The sequence below is a fragment of the Mercenaria mercenaria genome, chromosome 12 (assembly GCF_021730395.1).
Source record: "Mercenaria mercenaria strain notata chromosome 12, MADL_Memer_1, whole genome shotgun sequence".
Classification (NCBI taxonomy): domain Eukaryota; kingdom Metazoa; phylum Mollusca; class Bivalvia; order Venerida; family Veneridae; genus Mercenaria; species Mercenaria mercenaria.
The window spans coordinates 5265623-5281242 of NC_069372.1; the positions used below are offsets into that span (position 1 = coordinate 5265623).

A 15620-nucleotide genomic window follows, 5' to 3' on the forward strand; every position below is an offset into this window, starting at 1 on the left:
GTATGTAAAGTAACATTTCATCTCTCATCATGAACTAATTGCTGCATGTGAAGTAACGTTTCATCTCTCATCATGAACTAATTGCTGTATGGAAAGTGATATTTCATCTCTCATCATGAACTAATTGCTGTATGTAATGTAATATTTCATCTCTCATCATGAACACCAATTGCTGTATGTAAAGTAACATTTCATCTCTCATCATGAACTAATTAATGCATGTAAAATAATATTTCATCTCTCATCGTGAACACTTATTGCTGTATGTAAAGTAATATTTCATCTGTCATCATGATCTAATTGCTGTATGGAAAGTAATATTCCATCTCTCATCATGAACTAATTGGTGCATGTAAAGTAATATTTCATCTCTCATCATGATTACTAATTGCTGTATGTAAAGTAACATTTTATCTCATATAATGAACACTAATTGCTGTATGGAAAATAATATTTTATCTCTCACCATGAACTAATTGGTGCTTGTAAAGTAATATTTCATCTCTCATCATCAGCACTAATTGCTGTATGTAAAATTACATTTCATCTCATATCATGAACACTAATTGATGTATGTAAAGTAATATTTCATCTCTTATCATGAATTAAATGCTGTATGTAAACAAATATTTCATCTCTCATCATGAACTAGTTGCTGTATGTAAAGTAATATTTCATCTCTCATCATGAACTAATTGCTGTATGGAAAGTAATATTGCATCTCTCAGCATGAACTAATGACTTTATTTAATTCAACTCTCATCATGTACTAATTGCTGTATGAAAAGCAATTTCATCTCTCATCATGAACTAATTGCTGTATGAAAAGCAATATTCATCTCTCATCAGGAACTAATTGCTGTTTGTAAAGTAATACTCGTATTTTATCTCTCATCATGAATAAATTGCTAATTGCATCTCTCTTCATGAACTAATTGTTAATGTAAAGTAATATTTCATCTTTTATCATGATCTTATTGCTGTATGTTAAATAATGTTTCATCCCTCATCACGAACCAATTCCTTATTTCATCTATCATCATTAACTAGTTGCTGTATGTAAAGTAATATTTCATATCTCATCATGAACACTAATTGTTGTATGTAAAGTAACATTTCATCTCTCGTCATGAACTAATTACTGTATGTAAAGTAATATTTCATCACTCATCATGAACTGATTACTGTATGTAAAGTAATATTTCATCTCTCATCATGAACATTAATTGACGTATGTAAAGTAATATTTCATCTCTTGTCATGAACTAATTACTGTATGTTAAGTAATATTTCATCACTTATCATGAACTGATTACTGTATGTAAAGTATTATTTTATATCTCACCATGAACACTAATTGCTGTACGTAAAGTAATATTTCATCTCTCGTCATGAACTAATTACTGTATGTAAAGTAATATTTCATCACTTATCATGAACTGATTACTGTATGTAAAGTAATATTTCATATCTCATCATGAACTAATTACTGTATGTAAAGTAATATTTCATCTCTCGTCATGAACTAATTACTGTATGTAAAGTAATATTTCGTCACTTATCATTAACTGATTACTGTATGTAAAGTAATATTTCATATCTCATCATGAACTAATTGCTGTATGTAAAGTAATATTTCATCTCTGGTCATGAACTAATTACTGTATGTAAAGTAATATTTGATCACTTATCATGAACTGATTACTGTATGTAAAGTAATATTTTATCTCTCATCATGAAATAATTGCTGTATGTAAAGTAATATTTCATCTCTCGTCATGAACTAATTACTGTATGTAAAGTAATATTTCATCACTTATCATGAACTGATTACTGTATGTAAAGTAATATTTCATATCTCATCATGAACTAATTACTGTATGTGAAGCAATATTTTATCTTACCCTCTTCATTCTATATTTTAAACTTTATTGAAATGATTTGTCGTCCAAAAATGTATTATAACGCTCGCACATTTAAATAAGGCATAGTTTTTTTTTTCAATGATATGTACGAATTTGTCATATTGTATTGAAAACAATAGAAGTAGGACAGGTCTAGTACTAGCACTTATTATAGACCTCTTAAGCGGTCTATAACTTATTTATAGTCTTCTTCCAAACAAACAGTGTAAGATTTGTATTTATCTATACTAAAAAGAGATTGACTGAATAAATTTGCAGATGAAGTTGTGAAAACACATTTATTCAAAAGTGTGCCCTAAATTGTCTACCTGTCATCTTGTACAATACCATCATGTGAGTGGAAAAAATAGGTCACTAGGTTGTGGTGGGTCTTTAAAAAGTACGTTTTACACGTACAAATCATTGTTGCTAGTCCGTTTAAATTCTGCATTACACGCAAAACAATACTTTACCATTTGCAGAGCGTGCTTCCATGTATTTGGTGACTGATATTTAAAAAACGTTAAGCCTCTGACAACTTCTGTAAGAAAATCCTTACCGTTCATTGTGTGTATCTTCTGCCTATCGGCACATTTTTAGTTTCATTTTCGATTTTTCATTTCTTGCTGCCACCTCATTTTAAACACAATCCTATCAATAGCCTAAATGGCAATAGCCTAAATGTTGCTTTTTTTTCTATACCTTGACCATCTGTTTCATTCCCTCTGTTTCCCCTGGATCTAAATGTTGTTACGCCTATCCATGCACAATGTGACGTAACTGAATGTAATAAACCTGTATAAATTATCAATTAATTGCGCAAAACTCTTTTATTAGAGCGGACGCAGTAGTCAGTGGTAAAACTGTCTGACTACGAAACCAGGGGTGATGAGTTTGAACCTCCGCTTCTTCGATTAAAACTTACTAACAGTGAAACATGGAGGTTTCTAGAATTTGAGCGTCTTCTGTACCTTGCACTCTCCTCCCACTAACATTACTAACAGTCGTCTTGAGGAGTCGCAAATATGAGTAACCGGTGGCGACTATAAATAAGCTGCTCCGTTTATTCGCTATAAATTCAGCTGTAGAGAATAACAGGCTACTGTCTTTCGATATCAATGTTATTAGGTGGAGGCTGATATGGGCTGGAACTGGAAGGGGTGACGTCACTACTTTCCGTTTAACCTTTATAACCAGCCGTATTTTGATACTTGTACATACACTAAAATATAGCCCCGCGGAGGAGATAAAACTTTCAAAATTGCCTTTATTTTTGCATGTTTTAATAAGAAATGTTGTTAATTGTGATTACTTAAACTTCTTTGTCTTTATCATTACCTGACTTGCGTTATAAGATTGTTTTTGACAAAAAGATGTCTAGTTTCACTTTCCTGCACAATAGTATTCCAATATGGAAGACTGAGAAATCATAAGATCAGCCTCGGAGAAGTTTGGTTTTTAAAGTCTGAAGGATGCACAAATGAAGTGCTTATGTCATGAAGGAAGACTGCAAGGCTGTTTTGCCCACAGGCTATGGAAAAAGCCTGATATACCAGATGGCACCCAATGTTTAAAAGATAAAGTATGGGTTGGAGAAGTCCATATGTCTGATTTTAACTCTATTGGACAAAATGTTTGCACCAGATATTATCCCTACAGAATCTAGGCATAAGTGTATAGCTGTTCAACGGCTCAGATAGCAGAGAGCAACGACGGCGACGACGACGATGATGATGATAAGAGGTGACAATGTCCCCATAGAAAATATATCAAAGGGGGCAAATATATCAAAGTGGATCCATTTGTGTATGCGAATAGGGGCACTTTTAAGTACCAAAAACGGTGAACATCTTCTAAGACAGATTGAACTAAAGAATGTACATACCTGTGTGGCCGTTGATGAGACGCACGTGATACTGCAATGGTAGGTAATTTCAAACATTCTGGGAGTCAGTTCTTTCAAGGCAGTTCTGTTGATCGAACCCACGACTTCCCGCACTCGAAGCGGGCGCTCTATAACTATGCTACCAGGTCGAACTGCTCTTTGTATTAAATTTAGAAATTCGGGTTCCTGGAGAAAGTTTTGGTTTACATTAGAAGACTTCACCGTTTCTACTGATTCCGAAACAAACAACATTTTCGTGTAACACGGAAAATTCTTCAAAGTACATATACAAGAACCTCATATTTCCGTCGCTTATGAAAATAAGTTTACCAGAAAAGATGTCCTGTAAGAACTTAATAACCGGTAAAGCAAAACGCTTTACTTAAGACCAGTTGCAAAACCATTCGCAAATAAATCTCGGATCATTTGTCCGTCTGTCTGGCATAAAAACTTGAAATCTATACGTAGAGATATATTGTCTGAGACAGGTGTAATATCTATATCAACCATTCTTTGCGGGTCACAACTGCCTAGCGTCTTTCTAATTCAAAACAAGAAGTTAGAGACTGTCTATTGCCATTTTTGCATACAAACGGAGAAGCGATGATCACAAGACTTGCCTTTCTTGTCTGCCTAGCAGGGAATGCTAAGGTTATCCGGGTAGGAGAACCCTAGCCACACGTGCGCCATATTGACGTCATAATTTGACTTGATATAATGACGTCGTAGTGTATGAGCGATTTTTGATTTAGCCTACAGTTTCTTTAAAGATGTTGCAATGGTATTGACGATAGGCATGAAAAATGATCTAACATGTCTGCCTGAGTAAAGCCAATAACACTTAAAATTATGTATAACTGGCCATTAAAACGAGTTTATTTTGAACACTTTGTCATACAACTGTTTGTAAAATAACGTATTTATGGATTTTGCAAAATTACATCATAGCGCAAAATGTAGAGCAGTCAGATTTCGGATAAATAAAAACTGGATTTTTTATCATAATTAAAATCTAATTAGAACTTGGTGTTTTATTGAACATTTTTAATTAACAAGGAGTTTTAACCACACGCATTTTTATAAGACGTCGAGCTAAAGCAACTCCTCTCCGCTCTTATAATCTTTAAAAGATGCATATACAGATTATAATATTTCTCTTAAACCCGCAATCATATGTGTACCTCGTCGAAGACATTCTTTTCGAATTTGTGCCGAGCTTTTTGCAAGAGAATTACGTGCACAGAAAAATACTCATGTGTTACATAAATAGAAACTTTTTTAAAAATCGTAGAAAGATTCGAACCATGACTTACACATGTATGTGTATGCTTTTATCATTTTACTTGGTAATGCATACTTACCGTGTGAGCTTAAGACAACACAGCTTTTACGATTATATTTTTATTATACATGTGTACTACATGTACTACCACAACCCCATTACCAGGAATGGTTTATATTTTAAAGTGCAGTCATGGCTCAAAACACAGTGACCAACTATAAAGCAAGAGCTCCAAGTGCATAAGTGACAACGTTCAGGAATCCAGCAGCACAAAATATCAGATTGGATTTAAAGTATAATTATATATGAACATCAAACTATTTACAAAAAAAGTTGCAAGAATGAAATATTTACCAAATATTGATGTTGCGTTTTTAATTTTATTCTTTGTATAATTCAAATTCATTTACGCTAAAAGACATTTGAAAAAGCCGCATTTAAATGCGAGAACGCGAAAAGGTAATGACATTTTTTGTGGGTTTTTTTTAAACGGAATCAGTTGCTTTTGAATATATCTGTATTTTATAACAAACACAGTTTCAATGATTAATTTAGATATATATTTTTGTGCTAAACATCTCATTGTCCACGCAATTTCAATTACCAAAACGATTAGCACTGAGTTACCTACTATGAATTTACAAATGAGCATGTAAATTTAATCGGACAAATTATCAAAAATAGTTATAGTGTCAGAACGATTACATGTTACAATTAAACTATTCTTTTTGTTGTCGTAATGTAATGCAAGTGGATTCTTCAGACAAGCATCTTCGGCTACCAACAGTCCGAGGCATTTCCCATTCTTATCAAACATCACAATATTGCGTGAATTGTAACCAGACAGGAATACGGTTCCATCATTAGATACAGACACACCTACTGTGTTGACAAGTCGTTCGTCTCTCAATTTTCCTTGTACCGTATAATCTCTTCCCAAACAGACGGCTCCATCACTGTTGTCTGTTACGATAACAGTCTCCCCACAGACTGCCATATGTTGTGTAGTCGATTTAAATATTTTGCGACCATTGACATCTTGGCTTACAGTTTTCATGAGAGTACCGGATGTACTGTAGATATTGACACCACTGCCGTTAGACATCCACAGCTCTCCATCACAATATGCCATTCCCAAACACCATCCTCCTTTTACTGATATTTCTCTCAGCTTAGAGAATGAACTACCGGCTGATATAAACTGAACCTTGTTGTTGTTCATTTTCACAGCGACTTCATTCTGACCAGTACAACAGATACCCGTGGGATAGTCACCTAGGTCACAGTGATCCTTGATGTTGTAATTCATATCAAGCCTCTTAATCTTACTATTACTGTGATCAGCCAGTATGATTGTACCGTTCTGTAGCTGACATACATCAATAATATAGCACGTGTCACGGTCGTTTTTCATTTTGATATTTATCTCGTTCTTTGATTTCACCTTATATATTCTTGGGGCAATTTGGCGTTCTTTTTCTGTAACTGTATTTACATGTCCTAAAGATGTTGCTGATAAAATGGAAGTCTTTAAATCTGTACTTTCTGTAAAACATAAATTCTTACTACCTTTTGCCTCGCTATCTTCAACTAATTTTTCTGCATCACTCACTGTCTGTTGTATCAGTTTCATCTGAACGAATTGTTGCCCAGCATCCATACTGATAAATATCCGCCACTGGCTACTTGCCTTTTCTATTTCCTTCTTCATATTTGCAACCATGGTGAGATTAGACGTCAGTTCTTCTTTGATCGAAGTATAGTCCGTGTTCACAGCAATGATCGCTTCATTTTTTAATTTTCGGATATGTTCTATCAAGCTCCGCTCGACTTCCTCCACTTTGGTAAGTATGATATTTCTTTGCTCTTGAATGCAATGGATGTTTTTCTCTGTATTCTTATCAGTGTGGGCTAAACGCTCTTGAATGTTTCTCGTGCAATTCTGTAAACGTTCTACCTCCTTTTGTTGAACGGAAGTTATCTTTATTTCCTCTATACCAGTCACGTCATTGCAGACCCTAGGTAACAAATAAGAAATAAATTTTAATACAAAAACCTTTAGATAAATACAGTTTTTAAAAGACTAACTTTTGAAACTGCTAAGTGTCTATTAAACAGACATATCAGCTTACTTCAGTGTCATTTTATTGCATGAGTTACTGTTGATGTGTACACGTATTGCCCGTTGTATACGTGTATTATTACACTAATTGTTGGTGACAGAATACAAGATATAGCTGTGGAGGAAATCCCTATCAGGCGACGGCTGTGTAACGATTTTATCTTGCCGACTACCCTTTACTTCAATATTTTCTAAATTTGGACATCACTTATAAACAAAAGCCTTATCTGGCCAACTACTCTATACTGCTGTACTTAAGTATTTGCTGAATCAACGAACGGAAGGTGGTCATAAAATGATACGGGCTAAATACTATCAAACTGATGGGTAGTGCTATAATCGACACATTTTTGTAAATTAACAAAACTTTTTACACAGTGCAGACTGAAATCTTGCAATCATGATTTGTTTGGTTTATGACATCATGTTTTGCTTATACTTGATTAACACCAGCCATAAAATGCACAATGAACTGAAAGTTTATTTTAAAGTTCATTTATTTGTTATACATTATCCCGCATTTATCTGGTATATTTAAAGATTTAATCATATTAAGTCAACAGAAGTGACCCCGATTTCACCATTTCAAAACTAAAGCATGTAAATAATAATGTTTAAAGTAAAAAGAACGAGAGACGATATGAGAAGGACGAAATGACTAGAATTGGGACGAGTTGACCAAATAGTGATAGAGGGGGACGAAATGACCAAAAAGGGACAAGTTGACTAGGGGCGAGTTGACTAGGGGACGAGTTGACCTGATACCATATCAGGTTGTCTTCAAACTTTTGCTTTCGTTCCGTTTCCTGTTAAATATTTTATATTGTACGTAGATTAAATGATCCTACAAACTGCTGCTGAGTAAAATGTATTTAATCCTTTCCTTTACGATGGTTTAACTTAAAACATGGTCTCAACATAACAGTGGCCATGTCTCCCATACATAGTTATTGTTCTTCTATTTCCGCTTCTTATGGCTATCTTCGCGAACCTAAACTAAGTAAGAGAATAACATCGACAAAAAAACACTAAATTTACTCTCGGAAATGAGATCTATAGCTGGAGCTGAATCTGTCTTTAGTCAATAACGCAAGCGGTGCGGCAGCCATTTTGTTTTAATCAAAATTCATATCGGAAAATTACCAGCAGGATATGGAATATATCCTGTCTGCACATGTCGTCTATTGACCAGCAGAAATGCAAGAAACTTGTAGAAGGCGAGATAAACATTAGTATATACCTATATATGTCTATGTGGATTACTGTATGGGCGGCTGCGTTCTTTGAATGTGGCTTTTCCCGTTGGACATTAGGCGTAGAGAGATTAAAAGATATTTAGGATGTTATTTTCTTTCATTAGTAAACATGCATGTATAATATGTTTGTTTGTCAAACTGACCTCAACAAGAGCTGTCCCAGGAGACAGCACGACAGCACACTCGACTATTACGATGATGGCTTGTGCAATACGGCACACTGATGAAATTAAAGCTATCACTGGAGTGTTCAATGACTCCAGCGTGTATGACGATATTGTACAATAGTTTAAATCTGAGGCAAATGTATCTAAAAGGCACTGACCTCCAGATCGTAGACAATTAAAAAGAGAAGAAAAAAAGTGATATCAGAAAAGTACTGTTGTATTTCTTAAGAAGTCTTTAAAACTTAGTTATTGACAAATTATGTGTTATGGAAACACGTAAGAATTAGTTGTTTTTACTATTTTCTCTATTCAAAATTGAAAAGCGTTTGAAACGGGATACCGGAAGTAAAATTGCCTCAATTATGAAACTTTATATTTAACGACCGTCAAGTACGTATTCTTACGTGTTGTACCTTGTTAAGAACGCAAGAAAATCGTTCCACAACTCGGGCATATGTTTTTCTTGATTTGGCATTTTAAAAACAGTTTAGAAACAAAAACACATTTTGTAATGTTCATAACATAACCAAACTTCAATTGTAAAGAAAGATCATTTTAAGGTCAGTGCCTTTAAGTAATACAAGAGATAGAAGTGTATCAAAACATCAATTAAGTATAAAAGGAACATAATTCTTGGAATATTTCTGCAAGAGTAATGGACTATATTTCATATCATTTGTCTAATATTGTGGAACAATTATGTTAAGTTTGAATCAAATCCATGTAGTAATAACTGAGATAGAGGAAAAGCACAACACAGTTTTAACGTTAAATTCAAGGTTAAAAGGAGGAATAATTCATAAAATATTGGTGCAGGAGCTATAGCCGTTGTTTCATATGATGTTGAAAAATCTTTCTTAAGATTGAATCAAATCCTTTCAGTAACAACAGAAATATGAAAAAAATGCGTCAAAATTAAACTGTAATTTAAACTGTAACTTCAAGTAAAAAGGGGACATCATTCATGAAAAATTGGTATCAGAGTTATGACCCCTTAGTCATATGATGTGAATGATGATGTGGAACAACTATTTTCCCGTAAAATCTGAGAAAGAACGATAATATATAAAAATTAACTTAAAATTCTAAGTAAAAAAGGGGGCATAATTCATGGAACATTGGTGCCAGAATTATGGACCCTGTGTCATATGATGTAGGTGATGAAGTGGAAAAGTATCAAATCTTTGTAGTAATACAAAAATTGAGTGGAAGTGCACCACAATTTTAACCTGAAATTCTAAGTAAAAAGGGGAGGAAATTCACAAAATATTGGCGCGAGACTTATGGCCCTTGTGTAATATGATGTGTGTTATGATGTTGAAAAACTATTTTAAGTAAAACCATCAAATTATAACAGAGAACAAGTGAAAGTGCATCAAAACTTAACCAAAGTGCGGACGTGGTCGCCGACGCCGGTACGAGTAGGACAGCTCTTCATAAACTTCGTATAAAGTTACTTTAGTAATAAGTGTTTAGAGAAAAACAAACCTATGTTCAGTGGCAATACACTTTAGACAATAGACCATGTCATGAGTTCCACAGTACATCTCGATGTCTCGATCTGGATGGTATCGACATTTTGTTGTCATGGCAAACATAACATCTTGCGCGGCGTCATCCTTGTTTACCAGCTTGTGTGATCGTGTAGCCTTCTGACGACTGTGACACCTGGCACATGTTGTACAAAGATGTTCTTTGCATTCCAGACAATATTTAACAGATTCTTCTCTGATATTATCTTCCCCACATGGTGTACACACGCATTCAAAGTCCGCATCGGACCCGTCTTTGATTGATGTAAGATCACCACCTTCAGCCATCGCGACAGCTTACATCTAAATAAACATCAAAACGCTTTTTGACAACATAGAAAGCCAATTGCAAAATATTTACTGCCAAGTGCCATTTGTCAAACGCTCAGTGTCAAATATCAATTGTCAAATGGTAAATGGATGACTACAATCTTAGAGTAGTCAATGACCTCCGTTTCATTACTTTGTCTATTTTAAAATAGAAAAAGTGGAAAACCACAGGTTGTCCAACACGACATAAACATTTGATAGTTGACATTGGTATTAGCATGGCGCATTGGCCTTCCATAGTTTAACCGAGCTTATCAGCTAATATGATACGAGGTGATATAAGACTGTGTTACCAGTTAACAGTAAAACACATATATGAAATACACAAGAAATATTCATTGCTATTGTAGTGCCCCCACCCTGGTCATCGACTTTACTTGGGTTAGGGTAAAAAGAATGTTAAATGTAAACAGACCAAGGGCAAGGAGATACAGTCAGGGGACTGAGTCCACCAATTAAAATACTACAAGGTTATTCATTGTTCAGGGATAAGCAATATGTTGACTAAACTAGGGTCTGGTCGCGACCCTATAGGCTGGTAGCGCCCAAGACAAGGCTGGTAGCGCCCAAGTTAAAAGGCTGGTAGCGCCCAAGACAAGGCTGGTAGCGCCCGAGTTCAAATTTATTTCAAAGTTTAAAATAAACTACTGACAACGTTCCTTTCGGCTTCAAACAACTTTTATTTATGGGAAGCCTTAACAATAACTATTAATTATAACTGAATAAAATAATCAGTAATGAAATATAAACCATGAAAAATATCAGGCAAAAGTCGTGTAGCAGGCGGACCGAGAACCAACTCTAAAATTACAGAGTTTTCTAAGAGAAAAACAGCCAAATACTGCTAATAAAATAACTGTATAATTTAATGATAGTAAGTACCGTGCAGTTTCAAAGTTTGAATAATTCGTATAAGTTTTAGAAGTGTAAATAAAAAAAATGTCTAAGAACAAACTGACAAACAGCCTTTCTATACGAGAGACGGAGGCAAAGTGATGATTCTAGCGTTCTAATAATTAACCTTTGTGGTATGCAATGGTATGCAAATGAGGATGAATACCAGAATCTAAATTAGTCTGAATAAGGTCAAAGTCGGAAATACCCGGACAGGTCCGTAACCGAGTTGATGCTACGAACTTACTTCGGCCGACCATGACGTCATTCGGGATACGAACGTTTCCTTATATGCAAATAAGGCGGAGCTTAACCTCTAAACTAGTGTAAACAAAAAAAGTCGGACAGAAATAAATAATAAAACAATATAGAACGCTACGAATCAACACTACATGCCAAGTATTAAATATCAAATACTTGACAATAAAAGTTAACTATTTCTGCAGAACATGAAACGATTTCGGTCCGTTTAAACAGAGATTTAGTCACCCGGTGCATACGTACAAAAATCCAAGATGGTTGACAACTGTCAAAATTTCAACTGACATAAACTTTTATGAAGTTTTACAAAGTCAACAATGGACATAACATGAAAACATCGATTTGATTTAATACAGCAGGTGATTGTTGATTGAACTGTTGAATAACTCAGGCTGACATTGCGTACTTTTATAGAAAATCCCTGTGAAAGCTAAAATTACAGTTTCACTAAAAACACACATGACATAAATAGAGTTCTAACATTTTTTTGAAATGTAATAAGTAAACAACAATTTAACAGTGCGACTGGTTATCAGTCAATGTCTGGAAATGTTACAGAACAATGAACTGTGATTAAAAAGTAGCTGACAGATAGCCTGACAACTTTAACATCAAAAATAAAAACTACCGATAGGCCGTAAAAACAATGCAGAACAATTGCATCAAAACAAGGTCGTGAGGCATCATGCCTCACACTATATTTAGACAGGGTTAATCAAATCTCCGTTGGGAAGATGTCTATACATGTAAGCAGGGGTGGACCCAGATTTTGGGTTGAGGAGGGGCGCAAATTCGGTGTGTTTAAAGTTCCCTTTGCGTGATATATAATTAAATGTTAAACGAGACTGTTTTGCTCTGGTTACTCCATGTGGCATGAATTATAAGAAACGAAGCGAGTTTTAAAGTCTTCAGCTTTTGTCTTTGAATTCAACAAGAATATCGCCCCCCCCCCCCCCCCCCCCCCCCCCCCCCCCCCAACACACACACACACACCGCTCAATAACTGATAGCGATACCTTACGTGAGCAGACAGTTTTCATTTTTTGCCTTTATTATTACCTAAGGTAGAGATGGTACCTAAAAAATTCAAATTCATCTTTATAGGTTTTTTTCAGAGTGAAATGATAGCTAAGTGCACCAATTTTCTAAATATATTTATGGTTTTCCTCTTCTCCATGTCAAAAATAGAAATATTTGTTATCTAAAAAATGACTTTCTCAAAATATCTGAAGCAAAATGGACAACTCTTGTATTGACCGTTTTTCAAAGATTTTAGGACTTCCCTAATTATAGTCTATATCAAAAGCTCCCACAGCTAAATAAATTCAATAGAGTATAAGGTAAGTTTACTCTACATTCAACATTTTGAAAGGGCCTATACTGAACTTCCTTTTGTCTTTTAATAAAGTCAAATTCCAAGACTAGCCAAGAGTCTAAAACGCTTGAAAAAATTCTGAGTGAAAGAGAATGACATTGTCTTTATTATAAGCTTACCAAAACCATACCAAAAATGTACCTTAAAGAAGTTATTAAAGATTTTATATTGTAAACAAACCCCTACACCATTTTACCATCAATATTTTCCACTCATGAATGCACTCGATTCAGGTGATAATTGTTGATATATTTGTAAATGAGAGGCCCCAACAAAAGCCTTTTTTCAAGTTGTGTAAACAGTATAAGTTTTAAATTAATGTTGATATCTGAAATTATCCGATTACTTTGTTTTCAACAATAAATATAACACCTTTTAGTTTGTTTAGGGTAATTGACCTGTAACAAAAATCATCAAATAGAGTAATCTCCATATGCTTTTTCAGCATTTATTCGTTTTTCAAGGAAAGCAAATGATCGTGCTAGTTCCCTCCAGAGAATGTTTAAATTGAGAATTGCTTAAAATACATTACATAGAGTCATTACCTGTCAGCTACCTTAACATGTAGTAGTTACAACCACTTCCTTAAAACATTGTAATTATATTTGACGACAATGAATTTTTGTGTTACCAATTTAACTTTTTTTGTTATTTCTTATTGTTGGATATATACATTTTACATTTTGATAAATAAATGTTATGTAAACCAATGTATCACCATTGAGAACAATAAATAAACAACTTTGGCTAAAAGATCAAAACTTAATAACGTTTCTTAATGTATGCATTATTCTATATAATCTTCATCCATTACTAAACTTTCTGTCAGGGCCTCATTACAACTTACAAAATAACTGTCAGTGTAAGTCATGAGAAAAGCATGCATAGTGTCTATTGAATACAAAGGGATTTAAACAAATGTAGGTCATATTTTGTCTGCCTGATAAATTGTTTGAAAAAGGACCTATCTGATTTTTCTTTCACTTTTGATCAATGTTTAATGTTGGCTTCAGTTTATTGATCAATTCAGAGTTGTCCCCCTTTGATTTATTTGGGTAGGTACCATCTCTACGCTAAGGTGTTTGTAATGTTTACGACCTGCAAGCGGAGTATGACTAAAAAAAGCTATGTATTTTCAGCTTTCAATTTCATAGGATTATATCCACAGTGGAATTAGTTATAACGAGGGCAGTGGGAAGATTATATGTTATGCTATTAACTATTGGAAAGGAGCATATGCAAGCGAAACGAACAAACAGGAATTTACAATTCTGTGGAATTAATAATGTTTCATGATATGCAAGCAACGAGCAGAAAATATGTCATGCAAGGTCAAAACGTTAAAATCGTATGCCTGACAGATTTTAGTGGAGGAGGGGGTGACTGGTGGGTCCTAACCGCCACATCCCCCCCCCCCCCCCCCCCCCCCCCCCCCCCAACACACACACACCTTTCTCCTCTAATTGTAAACAATGTAATACATTTAAATTCAGTATCATTTTGGATCCAACATATAAATCTACCTCAGAGATTCATTCTAGTATTCATATAGTCAGTTGGTATATAAATTTACTAAAAAGAGTCAGTCATTTGTCGACTTGTTTTACTTCCGGGATCATGTATTTTAAATACAAGTGGTAAACCTATCGTTAAATAATATTTCGAAACACATCATAAAATACATTTACGTAAACGTATTTTTCCAAAATATGTAATATTACCACTAATTCTGTGTCTAACAAATTCTTAATTCCGTTTTCGGTAATACTGTGACGAGCTCTTACCTCCTCTTTATATCACTGGCGTAGCTGGTGGATAAAATGTAGAATTACTTCCAGTTTGGCTCCATAACTAATTACAATATTTAAGCAATGTTGGAGACCGACTGATATTTGTATTATTATATACAAGTGTGAACGTGCTCGACGAATTTACAAATGTAGACGGAAGTGGATTGAGCGCGGCTTAGCAATGAAAACGCCTAAGCACACCGGGAGCCTCGCTCTTTCTACCTGTATCGTGGAATTTGTCGTTTTCAAAGCCAAACCAGACTCAATTGTTAAAATGGTGCGAGAATTACCTTGCCATTTTTATTTTCATTCATGAATTCTTACTATTTTAAAGAAGCATTTAAATCGAAAGTTGTTCGTTATTTCATAAATGTAAAGAATTTCAAATATCGGTCAAATCACGGCGAGTAGTCAACACGGTGGCTATATGTCCAGCCGCAGAGTATATGTGTTAGTAACCGCTGAATTTAATGGTTAAAAAGTACGTTTGATACTTACAGATCGTTGCAACCAGTACATTTATGTTCTGCGTTATACTTCCGCATTATAATGATATTACTGTACCATTTGCCGAGCTCGCTTTCTTGTACTAGCATTTGGAGACTGACATTTCAAAAGCCTTAATCTTGCATTAAAGTCCTGCTACTAACAGCTTATGTAAGAAAAGTATAAAATCCTTACCTCCATTGTGTGTCTCTTCTGTCTTCCGGCAAACATCTAGTTTCGTTTTCGATATTTCGTGACTTGATATCACGTGACCCCGTTTTATATTCAAGACTATCAGTAGCCTAAATGAACTGTTTGTTGACTTTATGATCGGTG

At 34.6% G+C, this 15620-nt stretch overlaps 1 protein-coding gene across 3 annotated transcripts; it reads right to left on the reverse strand.

Moving 5' to 3' along the window:
• Positions 1-5608: 5608 nt before the first annotated feature.
• LOC123534039 (uncharacterized) lies at positions 5609-15602 on the reverse strand. Of its 3 annotated transcripts, none has more exons than XM_053519030.1 (3): positions 15480-15602; positions 10105-10451; positions 5609-7089 (listed from the first exon to the last, which is right to left on the reverse strand). In XM_053519030.1, the coding sequence occupies exons 2-3, from the start codon at positions 10434-10436 to the stop codon at positions 5730-5732; spliced, it is 1692 nt and encodes a 563-aa protein (XP_053375005.1). In that variant the 5' UTR covers positions 10437-10451; positions 15480-15602; the 3' UTR covers positions 5609-5729. The 3 variants fall into 3 exon arrangements, with proteins under 3 accessions (XP_053375005.1, XP_053375006.1, XP_053375004.1); XM_053519031.1 differs by lacking the exon at positions 15480-15602 and adding an exon at positions 14793-14927; XM_053519029.1 differs by lacking the exon at positions 15480-15602 and adding an exon at positions 14730-14865.
• Between the last annotated feature and the right edge of the window lie 18 nt (positions 15603-15620).

Excerpts from the sequence above, each read along its gene's own strand:
- LOC123534039 (XM_053519030.1), bottom strand. The coding sequence starts at position 10,436 with ATGGCTGAAGGTGGTGATCTTACATCAATCAAAGACGGGTCCGATGCG. Across the intron at positions 7,090-10,104 it reads TGTATTGCCACTGAACATAG|GGTCTGCAATGACGTGACTG; the intron begins GTTTGTTTTTCT and ends TTTGTTACCTAG.